This window comes from Crocodylus siamensis, chromosome 3 (assembly GCF_052110815.1).
Source record: "Crocodylus siamensis isolate JL-2025a chromosome 3, ASM5211081v1, whole genome shotgun sequence".
NCBI classification, from domain to species: domain Eukaryota; kingdom Metazoa; phylum Chordata; order Crocodylia; family Crocodylidae; genus Crocodylus; species Crocodylus siamensis.
In genome coordinates, this window is record NC_143397.1 from 167,094,982 (window position 1) to 167,112,371 (window position 17,390).

General features: G+C 43.5%; 1 protein-coding gene across 5 annotated transcripts in view; it reads left to right on the top strand.

The window, feature by feature from the left end:
* PPP4R1 (protein phosphatase 4 regulatory subunit 1) overlaps positions 1-17,390 on the top strand; it is a 72,985-nt gene that overhangs the window by 22,375 nt on the left and 33,220 nt on the right. For 3 of the 5 annotated variants that reach the window (XM_090039676.1, XM_090039678.1, XM_090039679.1), the window contains 2 exons: positions 5,076-5,211; positions 14,191-14,297. In XM_090039676.1, the coding sequence (XP_089895802.1) occupies positions 5,076-5,211; positions 14,191-14,297 (243 nt within the window). The remainder of the gene's footprint in view (positions 1-5,075; positions 5,212-14,190; positions 14,298-17,390) is intronic. The other 2 variants (XM_090039677.1, XM_090039680.1) reach the window with 1 other exon arrangement.

The window sequence follows — 17,390 nt, forward strand, 5'->3', positions numbered from 1 at the left end:
CAGGATGAATACTTGACTCTCGCTGGAGTTGTTCAAAAGCATTTGCACATCAAAATGATAGATATTCTAACAGTACTTATGGAGAAGTAGGGACCATTAGCTAGAGTCCTTGCAGTGATTGTGCATGGTTCCTCATGCACTCCTGGAATAGCTGACTCAAAGCAGTGGCTGGTGAGTGTGTTTAACCAAATAGACTTTCACCAGGAGCACAGGCCTAGTGAGAGCAAGTTGTTCTTGAGAACTAAATACATACAGCTTGAGTAGGGAGATGGCAGGGTTTGGAGACATGGAGATCAGGCGGATTTATCCTGCCTTTTCACACCCATTGCCCCTACAAAGTTGCTTCATTGCTAGTTATACTGGTGTATGAACTTTTCTGTTGCTCATTGGACCAAAACTCCTACCTAGTAAGCTGTATATGATTTTTCAGCTAGCAAAGGTGTCTGTGCATCACAGCAAGGCGCTCTTGAGATACCTTTCAGAAAGCAGCATTTGTCCCTGAGGCTATCTCTTTGTTCTTTCCGGACAAAGTGAGACAAATACGAAGGGAATTGCAGCTTATCCCTTGCTATCATTGGCTGCCTTCTGTTACCAGAAGATTGGTGAACTCTGCCAGCTACTTTTGATAAAATTCCCTAAACCTGTAGCAAATCATGCAAATTAAACCATTGTAAATAAAGAAAAGTGTTGTACCCTGTTGGGTCAACATGGAGAAAAGAGAGCTTAGGGACTGTTAAGAATATGGTGGTTCTGAAAATGAAACGCCAAGACAAAGCTTCTGAAGGAGGCTTTGGATGGTTTTAGAAATTCATTTGTGCTTCAGTAAATCAGGGTTGCTGCAAAGATTCTTTTCTCTCTCTTTTTTGTGATTAGCAAATAAATTGAGGTCTAGCAAAGTTCTGTAATTCTAAATAATCTTGACTCTTTTGTCAGTAACACATTTCCATAGTTCTTTGTACTTATTTTGATGGCTTGCATTCCAGGTATAAAGTGCTGTATAGGCACTTACTAAACAGATTTACAAGAGCTCACACTTTCTCTCTTTATTCAGTTGCGTGTGATTTGGATCCTTCCAAGAGGCTTTTTTTTTTTTAATTCGCCAAAACCACACCTAGGATCCTAGGTAGTAAGGCATCTCTTAAAACTTATACATAGCAATACAGAAGTGGCAAATGTCACTTAACATGAAACAGTGTTTGTCTACCTACAGTTATTTATCTTGATTCAGCTGTACAAAATTAAAAATTAGCATGATTATGTAGCTGTACTGGTATTACTCTTTTCATGAAAGAACAGTACCAGCATAACCACAAATGGTTGTTGCAGTATTATTTTTTCTAATTGTTTTAACTCTGTATCTCTCTCATCACTGGCATCCTCCTTAATGAAAAAGGGTGTATTCCTTAGTCCTTAGTTGGTAAACTTGAATTAAGTCATAATGAAGGCAGAGCAGCTTGCGAGTTTTATGCGAGTTAACAGGTAGAATCAAATTATATGAGGGGGAGCCATATTTTAGCTCATATGAAAACCACAGCCTGTCTTGTTTTTAGTAGGTCTTTACTTTGAGTTAACTTAATGATGCACCTTTATCCACCCTCCTCCCTATGAAGATATGGCCATATTCTCAAAATAAACTCTTTATCTCAGACACCTTAGTCCTCTTCAAACACGTATACAAACAGGGTTGCTAAGTGCTTTTGCTTAGTGCTGTAACCCCTTGTTTTACAATACTGATGTCTGAGTTCTCCTGATGAGTACTGTATTTACTCTATTCTAAGATAAATCCTGGCCCCTTCCCCCCCCCAGTTTGGCATGGGGGAAAAGGTACCTAATTTTACAACTGAGTATGAAGGTGGTAGTGGGCAGAAGGCTGCTGTGGCTTGGGTGCCAGCCCTGTCTCCCCCCCTACAACCTCTTCTACCCCATCTCTCCCTTCCCATATACATCTGCTCTCCCATCTGCCTTTCTCCTTTCCCCACTTCGCTGACAGGCTCGGTTCACCTTGCAGCCTGGGGCACTGAGCACAGCCTCAGCCTGGTTCTGTAGCTGTAGTGTGCAGCCCGCATGGCTGCTATGGGGCCAGGGTGGGGCCATGCTACATGCCTTGGGTTAGAATGGGGATGAAGCTTGCTGGCACAGAGCAGTGGCTGCAGGGGGTGGGAAGCAGAGGCTAGGGAAGGTTGGGACCTGATGCAGTGGGAGTGGGGCAGGCATGAGTAGGAGGCAAGCTACTTGACCTCCCCTCACTACCTGCTTCCTACTTTCTCCCCACTGCAGTGGTGGGAAGGATGAACTAAAGATGATCCTCCAATAATTAGATTCTGTATTTAGAAAATTGTAACAAATTTATACATTTCCCATATATGGAATCTAATTATTGGAGGGGGTCGTCTTAAATTCAGGGTTGTCTTAGATTCAGGTAAATATGGTAGTTCATTATTCTCCACCTAGCCTTATTGCACTTCTGGCACATACTTTTCTTTCTCCTCCTGTTTCACTGTTTCCAACACTTACCAGTTGCTAACCTCTATCCTTTCTACCCAGCAAGTTTTCCACTGCCTTTCTACCCTATCTCTCTAGCTGCCCACTTACACAAATCTTACTTCTTTCACTTTCCATCTCAGTTTTCTTAAAAACGGCATACATTTGACTACTTGCTACTGTAGGTTTTGATCATTTTGTCTTTTTTTTTTTTTTTTAAGGATAGGATTTATTTCTAGTGAATGGAAATATAATTAAAGTAGCCTGGTCATCTTGGTGGAGTTCTGTCTACTCACAACTAATGGTGTTATCTGTCATTGTACCAGGATAGCATATTTTACTTGGTGGTCTTGAATATACACACTTTCTAAATCTGAAAAGATTCTGTAAGTGTATAGGAAAAAGTGTAGTATTAAGGAAAAATACATTTTGAAACAAAAATGTAAATATTCTGTGGAAAATCAGAGATGCCTGCATATGAAGCATTGAAAATTTTCCAGAGGGAGAGAGGCATGTCTAAAAACGTAACTCATATCTTTTAGTTTAATTTTATAACAGATGAGTGGAGAGGAGTGGCAGTTTTTCTTTCATTTAAAAAAAATACTTCTAGACCAATAGTGCTCAATCTTTTTGTCCTGTAAGCTGGATGGGCAGTGTTTGGTTCCTCTGCAGGCTGGATCCAGTCAGTGGACTCAATCGGTCATTTGGAGCAGGTGCAGCCAGGGACTCATTCAGCTGTGTGGAGGAGGGTTGGGGGCAACTCATCCCCAATCTAGCTGTGTGGGGGAGAGGGGCTTGACCCAGCTTGTGGGAGGTGGGGAGGGTGTACAACCCGGTCCTGATTCAGTTTTGCGGGGTGGGGGGAAGGGAGTGTGGCCTGGATCTGAACTACCTGTGGAGGTAGGAGGAGGTTTGGTCAGCCCCAGCCTGGTTGGGTGGAGGGAAGAGGGGGTGGGCTTGGACCTGCAAGGAGGCAGGGAGGATGGACTGGCCTGGACCCGTGGGGAGGGGTGGAGAAGGGGGCATGGGTTGGCCCTGAACCAGCTGCGCAGGGGGAGGGGGCATGGCTTAGGCCTAACCCAACTGGGTAAAGGGAAGGGGATGTGGCTTGACCCTGATCTGGCTGTGCAGGGAGCAGGTTGTGGCCCAGCTCTGATCCACCACATGCAGTTTGGGATTTTGGCAGCAGGGAAGAGGGGCAGTATATCCACTGCTGCCGAATTTTCTGACCCCTTTGGAGCCTCGTAGGCCAGATTCCAAGGCTTCACAGGGCCACATTTGGCTCACGGGCTGGAGGTTGAGTACCCCTATTCTAAGCTATAAATTGAGGCTTCCATCTTGGAAATATAGTGTGGCAGAACTTGTATAGTCAGACTAGATGCAGTTATACGATAGCATATCAGACCTATAGGGGCAGACGTGTGACTTGGGGGCTCTATCTTACAGTCTCACAAGTAGGAGTGGTACTATTTTAAAGTCAGAGGAAATATACAGATAAGTAAAATTGTGTCCTTTTTATGTATTGTATTGAGTTTTCAAGTAGTTTGGAGGAGTAATATGCTTGGAACGATTAGAACTTGAGTCAGTGAGGAAAGGCTTAATGGCTTCATTGAGGTTGAATGTGGATGTGTGTACCTCTTGAGCTTTTTATTGAATTGAGTGGATGTGCATGGCAGTCGGTTCATATATGTAGTCTGTATAGAATAAATGTGTCAGAATGTTTTTTGGTAAAGCTTCTGAGCCTCAACTGGGAATTTATATTGCACAGTGGTAAGCACCGTGCCTATTTTGTGAATGCTGCTTCCCAATTGAAAATATTCTAGTAACCTTAGTGGGGTGCTGTGCATACAGTAGTAGGCTGTGTGTACTAAGGCAGCTGTGCTGCTTCACATTCAGGAACTAGCATGTGGAATGGGAGCAGTGTGTCTTTGTATGGTGTTGCTTGTCATTGTACTAGGACAGCATAAATTAATCGGTGAAATGAGGTTTTTCCTGGAGGGGGAAAAATAAGGTTAAAAGTAGGACCCAACTTTTTAAATTTTGAGGGGACACTGGTTCAGCTTTGCTCAACTGAGTCTCTGAGATGCTTGATATTTTCTAACTTGGTATTTGTTTGCATGGGTTTTTTTTTAATGTGTGTTTGCTTTGCTTTGTATTTATTAGAGGTTCTTTTCAATTGCGTGGATTTCAGTCGAGAGATGCACTATTTTCCTGTTGACAGCTGTAGTTAAGAGTTTTATGAAGATATTTTAAAAAGCTAATGAACTATCTGGCTACATGACAAACAAATGGAAATGTTGTATAACCTCAGTTACTTTAGACATTTGTGAAATTTTGTACTTGGGACACTGGAACATATTGCACATAAATTGGGCCAGATGCCTTTTTGGAGTAGTTGTTGAACTATATAAAAAAGGCTTTATGGGAAGAAAACTGCTGTAGTGGAAAATTTGTGTGTGTTGTTTTTTTTTTGGTTCAGTATATACCTCAGAGATGGATTCTTGCCTAGACTTGCTTGTCTCAGAAAAACAATGGGCATCATTTTAGTGTTCAAGTACTGTGATTATAAGGAATATTTCTGATGTCTCTGCTAGTTGGTGTGGATGACTACAGCTCAGAGTCTGATGTGATTATTATACCTTCAGCCCTGGACTTTGTCTCACAAGATGAAATGTTGACGCCTTTGGGAAGACTGGACAAATACGCTGCAAGCGAGAACATATTTAACAGGTACGCTCTTTTGTTCTGTGTAAGTAACAGTGTGCATGTGGGAGGTTCATATGTTTTAAATATTTAACTATAGAGTTCATGTGTGTGAAATATAAATGTATTTTCTTTTAAAAATACATGTTTAGGTACAATTTCTTACATTAAAACTCCTCTCAGTCTGTCTGCCTGCAATGCCATCTTCTCCTACCTCTCCAAAAAAGCAAGGTAGCAGAAAATACTATTACCTGTTTTGTTTTGTTTTTAGGGATCATAAAGAGCACTGTATTAAAAGTTGTTGCATATACTCCTCTTTCCATTAACACTTTTATATAGTAGTTTTGTTTATCCATAGCTTTTTGGAAAAGTTGTATTAGGTACATATTCAGTGCACTGGCATCTGCAAACAAGGAATCCTACCAATTTTGTGATGTGCCGGTTCTCAGCACACCTCAGCTCGCTGGGGTCATTGCCATTTTCAGTTATTAAAACAAATTTTACATTTTGTAGATCTATGTTCCTGGTTTATTTTTTTTCACTCCTGGTTTTGTTTCTGGTAATGCAAGAAAACAAGTCTCGTCACTTCAGGAGTTTGTGTAGTCGCATCAGGCATTCTACAATGTTTGTTACTTAATGCTGAAGGGGTCTTTTTAAATCCACGTAAAAACATTTGGCTTGATTTTTAAAGATGCTGAAAATTTTTACAATGCCTGATATGAACATGAGCCTCCAATGCGATGCTGCGGCTAGTAAAGCGACCAAAATGCTGGCGTGCATCCATAGATGCTTCTCGAGCGAATCCCGGGACGTCATTCTCCCCTTGTACTTGGCCTTGGTGAGGCCACAGCTGGAGTACTGCGTCAAGTTTTGGGCTCCACAATTCAAAAAGGATGTGGAGAAGCTTGAGAGAGTCCAGAGGAGAGCCACGCGCATGATCAGAGGTCAGGAAAACAGATCTTACGATGACAGGCTGAGAGCCATGGGACTCTTTAGGCTGGAAAAGCGCAGGCTCGGGTGATCTGATGGCCACCTATAAGTTTATCAGGGGTGACCACCAGGATCTGGGGGAACATCTGTTCACCAGAGCGCCCTAAGGGATGACGAGGTCGAACGGTCACAAACTCCTGCAAGACCGTTTCAGGCTGGACATAAGGAAGAATTTCTTTACTGTCCAAGCCCCCAAGGTCTGGAACAGTCTGCCAGCGGAGGTGGTTCAAGCACCTACATTGAACACCTTCAAGAGTAAATTGGATGCTTATCTTGCTGGGATCCTATGACCCCAGCTGACTTCCTGCCCTTTGGGCAGGGGGCTGGACTCGATGATCTCCCGAGGTCCCTTCCAGCCCTAACGTCTATGAAATTACAGTTATCTGGTGTTTTTAATATAACTTTTTTTTAATTTAAACCTTTAGAATACGTGTTTGGTTTTTACATTCAGTTTTAATTAAAAAGCTTGCCTTCCATGTACTCTTAATCAGTCACACTGTGGATTAGTCTTCAGTTTTTTGTTCGGGGTTCCAGTTTTGCAAGGATTTACCCACGTGCTTAATTGTAGTAGCATGAAAATACTATGTAAATGACTAAGTAATATACTCCAGTTTACAAGACTGTTCCACTTTATTACTTAAACTGAACTAAAGTTTCAGATGCTCTAAATTTGAGTAGTTTGGCACATTAGAACCTAAAAAGGAATCTTTTTTTCTCTAAGTACCTAATGTTTAAAAAAATTGAGGGGGTTAACTTAAGCTTTTCTAATTGAAGAAAAGTTTGGTGCCTAAAACCTACCTCATTTAACAACTTAAGGTTAAATAAGTAGATTCTTAAAGCCTGTAACCTTTCCCTTCCCTCCCCATCTTGTTATTATTAAATAGACTTTAAAGCTTATGGTATTTTATTGCAACAATTATGTAATAAAAACCAAGACAGATTTGACATTTTCAGAAGCTTTGTTTTCCAGGTTGTTTCCTTCAGACTTTAGACAGGAATAATACTCTTTACTTGTATTTTTTCTCAGGAGATTTTCAGCTCCATTTAAGAACAGTGAAGCTGTGTTTTGAGTGTGTCTCAGTGTGGATGCCACTATATGTGTGCCTGCACCTTGTGCACAAGCTTGGGATCTTTTCAATAGCATTGACCATTGAAGCCAAACTGCAAAACCATAGTCATCCCTCAGTTCTGTCTTACCTCCTATGATAGCAAGGTGGAACATAAGGCTTCTGACCTTCTTTTTCTAGGGCCTTCCACTTCACCTTATTATGCAGAAATTTCTTTCCCCTCCTCTCCCATTCTTCTGTTTGTTACTTTTCATCTGACCTTCTAAAAAAAAAGTTAGCGCCTCTCTGCTGTCTTTTGCAGTGGGCTGAAGGATATAGAAAAACTAAAGAAGTACAGAGAAGGGCAACAAAGATGTTTAGTGGTATGGAGGTGCTTCCATATGAGTTTAGAAAAGATACGGTTAATGGTGGGGGGGTCATGATAAAGGTGTACAAAATATTAAGTGGAGAAGAGAAGGTGAATAGGGATTTACTATTTACTGCCTCACAGTACAAGAACTAGGGGTTACAAAATGAAGCTAGTTGGTAGGACATTTAAAACTAACAAGAGGAAGTTTTTTCACACAGCATGTAATTAAATTGTGGAACTCATTGCCACCAGATGATGTGGAAGCTGACAGCTTAGCCAGGCTCAAAAAAAGGCATTGGATAGGTTCTTGGAGGAAGGGGGCATCAGTAGCTATTGAGCACAGGATTTGGGAAGCGTATGAATTAGAACTTCCTATACCTTTTAAATGCTTAAGCCTTCAAGTGAGAGGGGAATAGTAGGGGGAAAAAACCTTGGTCATACTCGGTTCACTCTCCCTTTTGGCATTCATTGTCTGCCATTGTGACACAAGATACTGGGCAAGATGAACCTATGGTTTGACTCAGTAAATGGCAGTTTTTATGTTCTTATGTTCTATGTTCTTATACCTATTTTCAACCACCTGCTTGCACACCAGTGTATACTCAGAGCATCTAAACAATATCCATCATGTGATAGTCAAATGACTTACATCAGCATGCACAGAAAACACGTTTTCTGCCTTGGATGACAATTTACTACATAGTCGCTCAGTGTGTAAGCTATTTTCCTCAAGATATTGCATGTTGTAGGATGCTTGGTTTAAGGGTGTGCTTAGTGGAACAACCAATAAAAGTCTCTTTGGACCCGAAGGAGAAATGTATCAGATCCTTCTAGATGCCAGAAAACGTCCTCTGTAAACATATATTCCAGTAGAAAAAAGAAATCTCTGAATTAGGGATGTGAAAGATTAAGTGATTAATTGTTTAATGGATAAGTACAGTGATAACCGGTTAGCTTACCAGTTATCATTTAGCTTGAGGCAGGCACAATCTGGTAGAAGGAGGGAAAGAAAAGTTGCACAGTGCTCCAGCAGGAATCAGAAGGCAGCAGGGCAGGCAGGAGAGAGGTAGGAGTGAAGAGGAGGGGAAGGGCAAGGCGGGGACTAGCAGTGGCAATGCATAGGAGGTGTATGGGGGTGCACGTGCACTCCCTGAGGGTGCTGGTGCAACCTCTGTTAGGCCATGCTCTCTGTCTAGCTGGTGGGTAGTGGAGCAGATGGGAGCACCAGTGCCCCTCCTGTGAGCACTAGCCAGAGAGTGGGGCTGCCAGCAAAAAGTGGGACTTCTGGAAGCAGTGCAGTTACTTTTTGGTGAGGTGAGATCATTCCCCTGCCTGTCAGTGCAATTGGCCGCTGGGACCCTGCCCCCATCCTGGGGGGAGGTGGTATGTGGACCAGTCACCCATGGCAACTAGTATCCATAGTTTAAGAGAAAAACAGCCAGCAGTCTAATGATGGCTTGTCAATTAAGCAGTGAGCTGCTCATTCACAGGTGCTCCTTCCAGTGGGCTGTGTTGTCTGATTGGGCTTGCCTTCTCCCATTCTTCCCCTAGTCAAAGGGCTCCAGGAGTCAGGAGTGGCTCCCAGCAGCAGCTGTGTCTAAGCTGCTGTGTTATCAGTTAATTGTTTGGCCAATATAATTAGAGGAGGTTAAACTAACATTTTTTAAAACTATATTTACATCCATACACTGAAGACCGCTTCACTTGCACTAAGAGGGCAGCTTCAAGCATAGGGACAAAGACTTCCTGGGATGGAGTTTGATGCATTCTGATAGGATAGAGGTAGGCAACGTTTTTGGTCGGAGTGCCAAAAAAGGTGCAGTGTCTACCTTGTAAGGTTCTGGAGTGCTGGCATGCCAGAAAAACAAAACTGGAGTGAGGGTATATGGCAGGACTTATTGCCTATTAATATAGTTAATAATAATTAAGGTTGGGGTTTTTTGGTTTTTTACTGTAAAAACAGGATTTGTAAACATTCTAAACCTGGTGACAGTAAGTAAAACTTCATTTACTACCTTTGTTATTGTGTATTTTTTTTGTTAAGCATGTTGTGATGAGAGAAAATTAAAGAGAAAAAGAGATAGAGAAAACAGAGAGAGAGAGAACTGCACACGTATGCGTGCATGTGCACCCAGAACCACATCTGTGCGTGCGTGCATGCAGACAGACATGCATGTAGGCAAACAGATGCACATAGGCACACAATCACAGACATGCGCGTACGTGCACACACATGCATATGCACCTGGGAGGCTGTCTAGCAGGACAAAGACCAACCTGATGATGCCCTGGGCCCACCACAGCCCCTGTGCTTCTCTGGGGAGCCAGCCCTTGAGCTGCAGCATAGTTTGCCAAGGCCCTGGCCTGAAGCCCACCCATCAGCCAGATGCAGGGGCAGCACTAGGGGGGAGTTGTAACCATCTCAGAATTTGACTTAGCCCTCCCCATAGCCACCCCTCCCACTGTGGCTGCCACCTGTCCTGTGCATAGAATCATAGAAGTAGGGTTGGAAGGGACCTTGCAGATCTTCAAGTCCGACCCCCCCCGCCTGGGTGGGAGAAAAAACTGGACTCAAATGAGTCCAGCCAGGTAGGCATCAAGCCGCCTCTTAAAGATCCCCAGGGTAGGAGCCAGCACCACTTCCCTAGGAAGTTGGTTCAAGCTCCTAGCTGCCCTAACTGTGAAGTAGTTCTTGCAGATGTCTAATCTAAACCTACTCTCCAATAATTTGTGTCCATTGTTCCTTGTCATGCCAGGGGGCACTGGGGGAAACAGCGTCTCCCCCAAACCCTTCTGGTCCCCCCTAGTGAGTTTATAGACAGTCACCAGGTCCCCCCTCATCCTTCTCTTGTTAAGGCTGAACAGGTTTAGGTCCCACAGTCTTTCAATGTAGGGTCTGCCCTGTAGACTCCAGATCATGTGGATGGCCCTCCTCTGGACCCTTTCAGTGTTGCCCACATCCCTCCTGAAGTGGGGCGCACAGAACTGGACGCAGTACTCCAGTTGTGGCCTGACCAGCGTCGCATAGAAGGGGAGGATCACCTCCCTGGCTCTACTTGAGATGCACCTGTGGATGCACGACAAGGTCCGGTTAGCTCTGCCAACCGTGACCTCGCATTGTTGGCCCATGTTCATCTTGGAATCAATAATGACTCCAAGACCCCTTTCTGCCTCCGTGCTCTCTAGAAGGGAGTTTCCCATTCTATAAGTGTGCTGCTGGTTTCTACTGCCAAAGTGCAGCACCCTGCACTTGTCAGTATTGAAATGCATCCTGTTTATGTTAGTCCACTCCTGTAACCTATCCAGATCTCGCTGCAATCTTTCCCTCCCTACTAGTGTGCTCACCTCACCCCAAATTTTGGTATCATCAGCGAATTTAAACAGGTTGCATTTCACCCGGTCATCCAAATCGCTGATGCAGAAATTGAACAGCGCGGGCCCGAGGACTGAGCCCTGGGGGACTCCGCTGCCCACTTCACCCCAGGTTGAATATGCCCTGTCCACCACCACCCTCTGAGTACGACCCTTTAGCCAATCTGCAATCCATCTGACTGTGTAGGCATCAATGCCACAGTCGCCTAGTTTTTTAATGAGGATGGGGTGGGAGACTGTGTCAAAGGCTTTGCTGAAGTCTAGAAAGACTACGTCCATGGCGACACCTGCTTCCATTGCCTTTGTGACCTGATCATAAAAGGCAATCAGGTTGGTCTGACATGACCTGCCCCTAATGAAACCGTGCTGGTTTCCCTTGAGCATCATCCCTGAAGCCGGCCCATCACAGATGTGCTCCTTGAGGATCTTCTCAAAGAGTTTCCCTAGGATTGAGGTAAGACTGACAGGCCTATAGTTGCCCAGGTCCTCTCTCTTCCCTGTTTTGAAGATGGGGACCGTGTTAGCTATCTTCCAATCATCTGGCACCTGGCCTGAGCACCACGAGCGCTCGTAAAGCCTTGCCAAGGGCCCTGCAATAACCTTAGCTAGCTCCCTCAACACCCTGGGGTGGAGAGCATCTGGACCCGCTGACTTGAACATGTCCAGCCCCTCCAGAAGCTCTCTAACCCTGTCCTCCCTAACCTGAGGTCTGGAGGCGTTCCCCTCGAGTCTGTGTGGCATCACAGCGGGGAAGTCCCGGTCCCTGCACAAGAAAACGGAGGTGAAGAATTGGTTAAAGAGAAAACATAGGTGTGGTGCTCCTGGCTGGGGCTGGGCTCAGAGTAGGGCAGATAGCACTGAAAGGGTGGCTGTGGGGGCGCTAAGTTGAATTTTGGGGTGGCTATAGCCCCCACCCCCAACTCACCCTAGCACTGTCCCAGTGGGCTCCAGCGCCCCAGACAGGCTTTCTGCTAGTGGTGGCTGCGCACATGCCTCTGGACAGATGGCAGGGGAGGGGCCTGAGGCAGTGAAACCTCAGGCCTCTCCCCCACCATCTGCCCCAGCACCTCCCCAACCCTGCACCCCAAGGCGCATGTGCAGTTGCTTCTAGCACACAGGACTCTGGAGTTGCTGGGGCTCTGGAATCCTGGTAGCAGCTCTGGGGTTGCACTGCCACGTGCCCCTCCCATGCTGTCCTCCCAAAGGGGTGCATGCAGCTGTCGCTGGCACAAAGCCCAGCTGGGGCTCTGGAGTCCACAGGGGTGGTGCTTGGGGGGAGGGGGGGGGCTATAGCCACCACAAAATTCATTTCAACTCTCCCCCCCACACCCTCCCCCAGTAGCCACCCCTTTAGCACTGCCCAGGCTGCTACTGCTTGCATCACACAGCTGAGCCTGCCCTGCTTCTGCCCACAGCACAGCTCCATAACTCCCCCACTGGGAAGAGGCTGGCTCTGTCCCTGCAACTGGCCCAAGTTCTGGGTAGCTGCTGTCAGCCATGGAGCTTGGGCTGCTTGCAGCGGGGCTTGCGTTCACAGATTTCATAGACATTAGGGCTGGAAGGGACCTTGGAAGATATTCGAGTCCAGCCCCAAAGATGCTCTTTATAATGGCACTGCAGTTTGCCAACAATGCTTGTGCTGTGCTGGGGTTACCATATGTCCAGTTTTTCCCAGACGTAATCTTTTTGGGTCCCTCCACCTCCCTCCAGGTGTTGTTGTGGTTTTTTTTAAGTATCAGCAAATGTCCAGGATTTTGCTTTGCCTCTGCTTTCCTGGCAGTCCCTGGCTTGCTCCAGCAAGGAACTGCTTGGGGCTGGGGGTAGCCGCGGAGGGGCATCATGTGCATTTGCTTGCAAGCCCTGGCAGCTGTAGGCAGATAAGACCAGGGCTTGCGTGTGTGTGTGTTCAAGGGGGGTGGGTGTCTGCCAGGGTGGGAGGGCTGTGTGTTGGGAGTGAAGGGTACTAGTATGGCCTTGGGAGTAGGGTACTGTGGTTTGGGAGTGAGGGGTAGCAGCAGGGATTGGGGGGCTGTGATTTGGGTGTCAGGGGCAGAGGCAGGACATGGGTATATTACTGCCCACCCCATCATATTACACCCCTCTGCCCCCACAGGTGTCCTCTATTTGAAACTGGAAATATGGTAACCCTATGATATACCTACTTTCTCATACTGCTTATTTGTTCATTCTAGCTGGGCATTCATCCTTTCCTGATTAAATAATGTGATGACTTGTCTGAAGGACCCACAGGAAGAGCCATTAACATGTAGGGGTACTTGCCTAGCCAGTTATATGGGAGCTGGTGGTCTGTGTGTAGAGAATAGAGGTGTCCACAAAACTGGTGATTTAGGTTCTTTGTTTCCCATCCCCTCACCCCCTTGTTTCATTGTCCAGATATCGAGCAAGATGGTTTTGGAGAGACAGTCATGACAATATAGGCATCTGACAAAAGGAAAAGCTGATGGCTCAAATGATTACTGACTAGTGAATAACTATGATATCTGAAGACTGTATTTAGAACCACCCATAGCACTAACAGGTTACAGTTCTGATTAGAACTTGTTGTGGACAGGAACTAGTCCTCTAAATTTCTCTTATAGTTAATGGTTCCAATATCAATTTGACTTGTTATCCTTAGACAAATTTCATATAAATTAAAAATCGTAAAGATGGTTTTGATTTACCTTAATGTCATACTTGTTTTCTATATGAACAGCTGTACATGTGCTGGTTTCACAGTGCCTGTATATGGCTTAGATAGGCATGGAAGAAGGATGTTAGTTTTTTTGTGGCTTTTGTTTTGAATATAATCAGTTGGGGTTCTCATATTTTCATATGTGAAAATCAAACCATAGTTTCATACAAAAATGATTAACATGGACAGTATTGCCTTGGTTTTCCTCATCTTAGTAAGTAATTCATAGTTGGGTGGAAATCTAATGTTGACTACTCTTCCAAAGATAGAGTAATTGTAGTCTTGCCCATGTAAACTGAAAGTTGTAGACTCTCAATGTGTTTTGGGGTTTTTACATTTAATGTCCACTTAGCTATTTATTATAGCTCCTGAAAATCCTTCAGTATTCCTAAAGCTATTTCAGTTAACATTATTAACTATTGAAATTCATTTTCCAGTGTTGCTAAGAGACTTCTCAGCCCTCTAAATGTTGACCAAACAAAACTGGACCGTTGCTTCTTCCAAAAACTGATACTTATTCTTTCCTTAACTAGGCAAATGGTGGCTCGAAGTTTGCTGGATACTTTGAAAGAAGTCAGTGATGATGAAAGGGATTGTATTGCTGTGCTGGAGAGAATCAGCAGGTTGGCTGATGATTCAGGTATGTAGTATGAAATACTGTGAAAAGTATTTGACGTATTAAAAATGGAAAAATTCAATCAGAATTGTTTAAAACTTTCCCCACCATATTATACTCTCTTTGGGGGACTAGTTAGTCTTATACAGGGGAATACAGTAAAGGTTAACTGTTCAGAAACAATAATACCACAATTAATATTTCAAGAGAACACAGGAATTAGTGGTCCTTCTAATCAAATGCCCTGGCTTGTACAGTGGTCAGTAATGGCTACTTTCTCAGAGGAAACCTGTAGTCCACATCAGAATAATTTGCACCTCCCAGGGAGGTTTTCTCCTAATCCCAGTGGTTCTTGTACCTGGCTTTTGTTCTGAAGTACGAGAGATTCTGTTCCTCCTCTGTTCCTCCTCAAATTCTTACTACCATATTTACTCAAATACAAGACAGTTTCCCAATGATTAGAGTTTATATATGGAAAATTTATAAATCTGGTATATTTTCCAGGGATAGAATCTAATTATTGGAGGTTTGTCTTGAGTTTACCCCCCTGTCCACTGCTACAGTGGAGAAAATAAATCTCTGTGGTCAGGTCATCCTTTTGCCCTCTGGCCCCACTCCAGCTTCTTCTCCTTGTACTCCTTTTCTCATTCTTATTGTCAGACCCTGCTTTCCCTGAGCACATAGAAGTGAGAGGCAAAACTGAAAAAGCTGACCTTGAAATATACATAGCTGTAATAATTTACATATAGTACCCATAGATTTTGTTCACTCTGACTGGACAGGATTTGCCTTTTTTTTAAACTGCTGCAGGTTTTAGCACAGGTTCTCCATAAACACATGTTAAAGTAGCACTTTGGGATGTACCTTTATATAGTACAAACTGTGTAGCATAGTTTAATGGCATCCTTTCATCAGAGAGTGATGATGGATATAGAGGTAATGAACAATGACTAGGAGGGGTGTGTGTATGACATTTTTACCAAAAAAAAAAAAAAAAGGGTTCCAGCATTTTTGACACTAGGGGTGGATGTCTGAACTTGCTTCTCTGAGTGATAGCCTGGTAATGTAGTACTTCTTGGCCTGATGCTCATTTTCTCCTGGGGGAGCAACTGTCCTTTTTTAAGTACCATGGGCCATGTACTTCATGTCATGCTCAGTGTTGGCTGTGTTTTATCAGCTTACTAATTGTTTTCCATTGCTGAGCACATGCTGCTTTTAGCAGCAGTTCAAAGATAGACAGTGTATTTAATGTGGTTTCCTTGTATGTGAATATAAGATGAGGGGCTTTTTTTCCCCCATGGTGATTGGGGTGGGGGGAACCTTGTCTCATATTTGGGTAAATACAGTTATAGTTTAGTTCTATCCCTGCATATTATTGTTCCCAGTACAAAGTGTCTGGTGCTGTTTTGGATCTTGTTAAACTCTGGATCTCATGAGTATCTAGTGGTAAAGAGTTCCACAGGCCAATTGCAGTTTGGTTTGGGAAATGTGGTTTTTTTACTGTTGGGTGTTTTTTTTTTGGTTTTTTTTTTTAATATATTGGCAGATGAACATAAGTTTTATAGTCAAATGTATTTCTGCCTTGTGTCTATATGTATTCTTATGGTATACAGTACAGTAGTCTAAATGCTTTACAACTGTTACCTTATCCCTCCAACAGCCTTCAGGTGTGGAATGTGGTTCTCCCCTCCTTAAAGATAGGCTTGTGGAAAAGGTGTTGGAATAGGATTCAAGAAATCTGGGTAGATTACTTAGGTCTGCTACAGATTTATATAGGAGCCTAGTTAAGTTACTTCTCTTCTCAGTCTGCAATATAGGGATGTCACTCCTCTGGCTCATCAGTAAGTGCTCCTCTATTTCAGCATTTTCACTAATATCTGGTATTTGGTTTTTCCATCATTGGTCCAGGTTCAGCACATTTTCTCTGAAATACAGCTAACTTTCTTCTATGGTTTATGTGCTAAGTTTGGTAAAATTCTAACTGTATCTTGGGACCAGATCTTGCACATGCAGATTTAATGTTACTCCCACCCATGCTCTTGGTAAGGCGCTGTTGTGGTTCTCGGTGCTACAAATTCTGTACCTTATGTTAAGAAAAACAGATGGAGATGTATGCAGGAAGGAGGTTTAATGTGGTGTTTTATCTTCATGCTACCTATTCATTCTTCAGCACATGTAAACTAAATGTTAAATGTGTTTAATGAGGAGATGACTCTTTTTTTTAAGTTAAAGTGTTAATTCAGATATATAAACATATTCCATGCAAGAATCCTTTAAATTGACAAGAGGTAACAAGATTCATATATACTGTGTTAATGCACCAAAAGGACTACCCGTTAAGATAACATTAAATATCTGCGATCTCTGTCCAGTGCATTACAACCCAAATCTCACAATATCCAAGTACATTTGGTCTTATGTACTTCGGAGAAATTAACTTAATCTGCACCATCTGTGTATTGGTCATTCTGGAATAGCTCTCCATTTTGGACATTCTATTCTAGATTAATAACTCTGCTTCCAAAGCAAACCAAAATAATTATTCTGGCAAAACTACAGTGAAAGAGTTCCCACATGATCACTCTCTTCTGGAGTACATGTGTTGGTCAGTTTCCATTTTAAGATGGCCAATGGTCATGGGTTTTGTAAAATGAACAAAAAAAGCCTCCTTTTTCTTCCAACATATAACTGACATGTGAATCTAATTCCTCATAATTGGACTTTAGTGCAATCTGAACCCAGACCCGAACCCAGACCCTAAGCAGGCTGATACGTTTCCTATATATATTTAATGTTAAAGTCTAAATGGTTAAGTATGAAGTCACTGTGTGCATGGTTTATACATTGATATCAGCTCTGACAAAACTTGTGGAAGGAAGAGGAAACTTTTGGCAGCTGGGTAAAGAGCAGTTGAAATCTGTTTATGATGCCTTTTGCCTCTCATTTCAGCAATAGAGTCTCATCTAATGGAGCTGTCCCTTTGGAATTGTCTCCTTTTACTTTCAGTCATTTCTCCCCATCTTTGAGTAGAGAACCCTATCACATTAGTCTCAAGTGCTTATACCAAAATCCCAAACTGCATTCATTCCACATTTCCTCAGGTAGCAACGGTCTTAC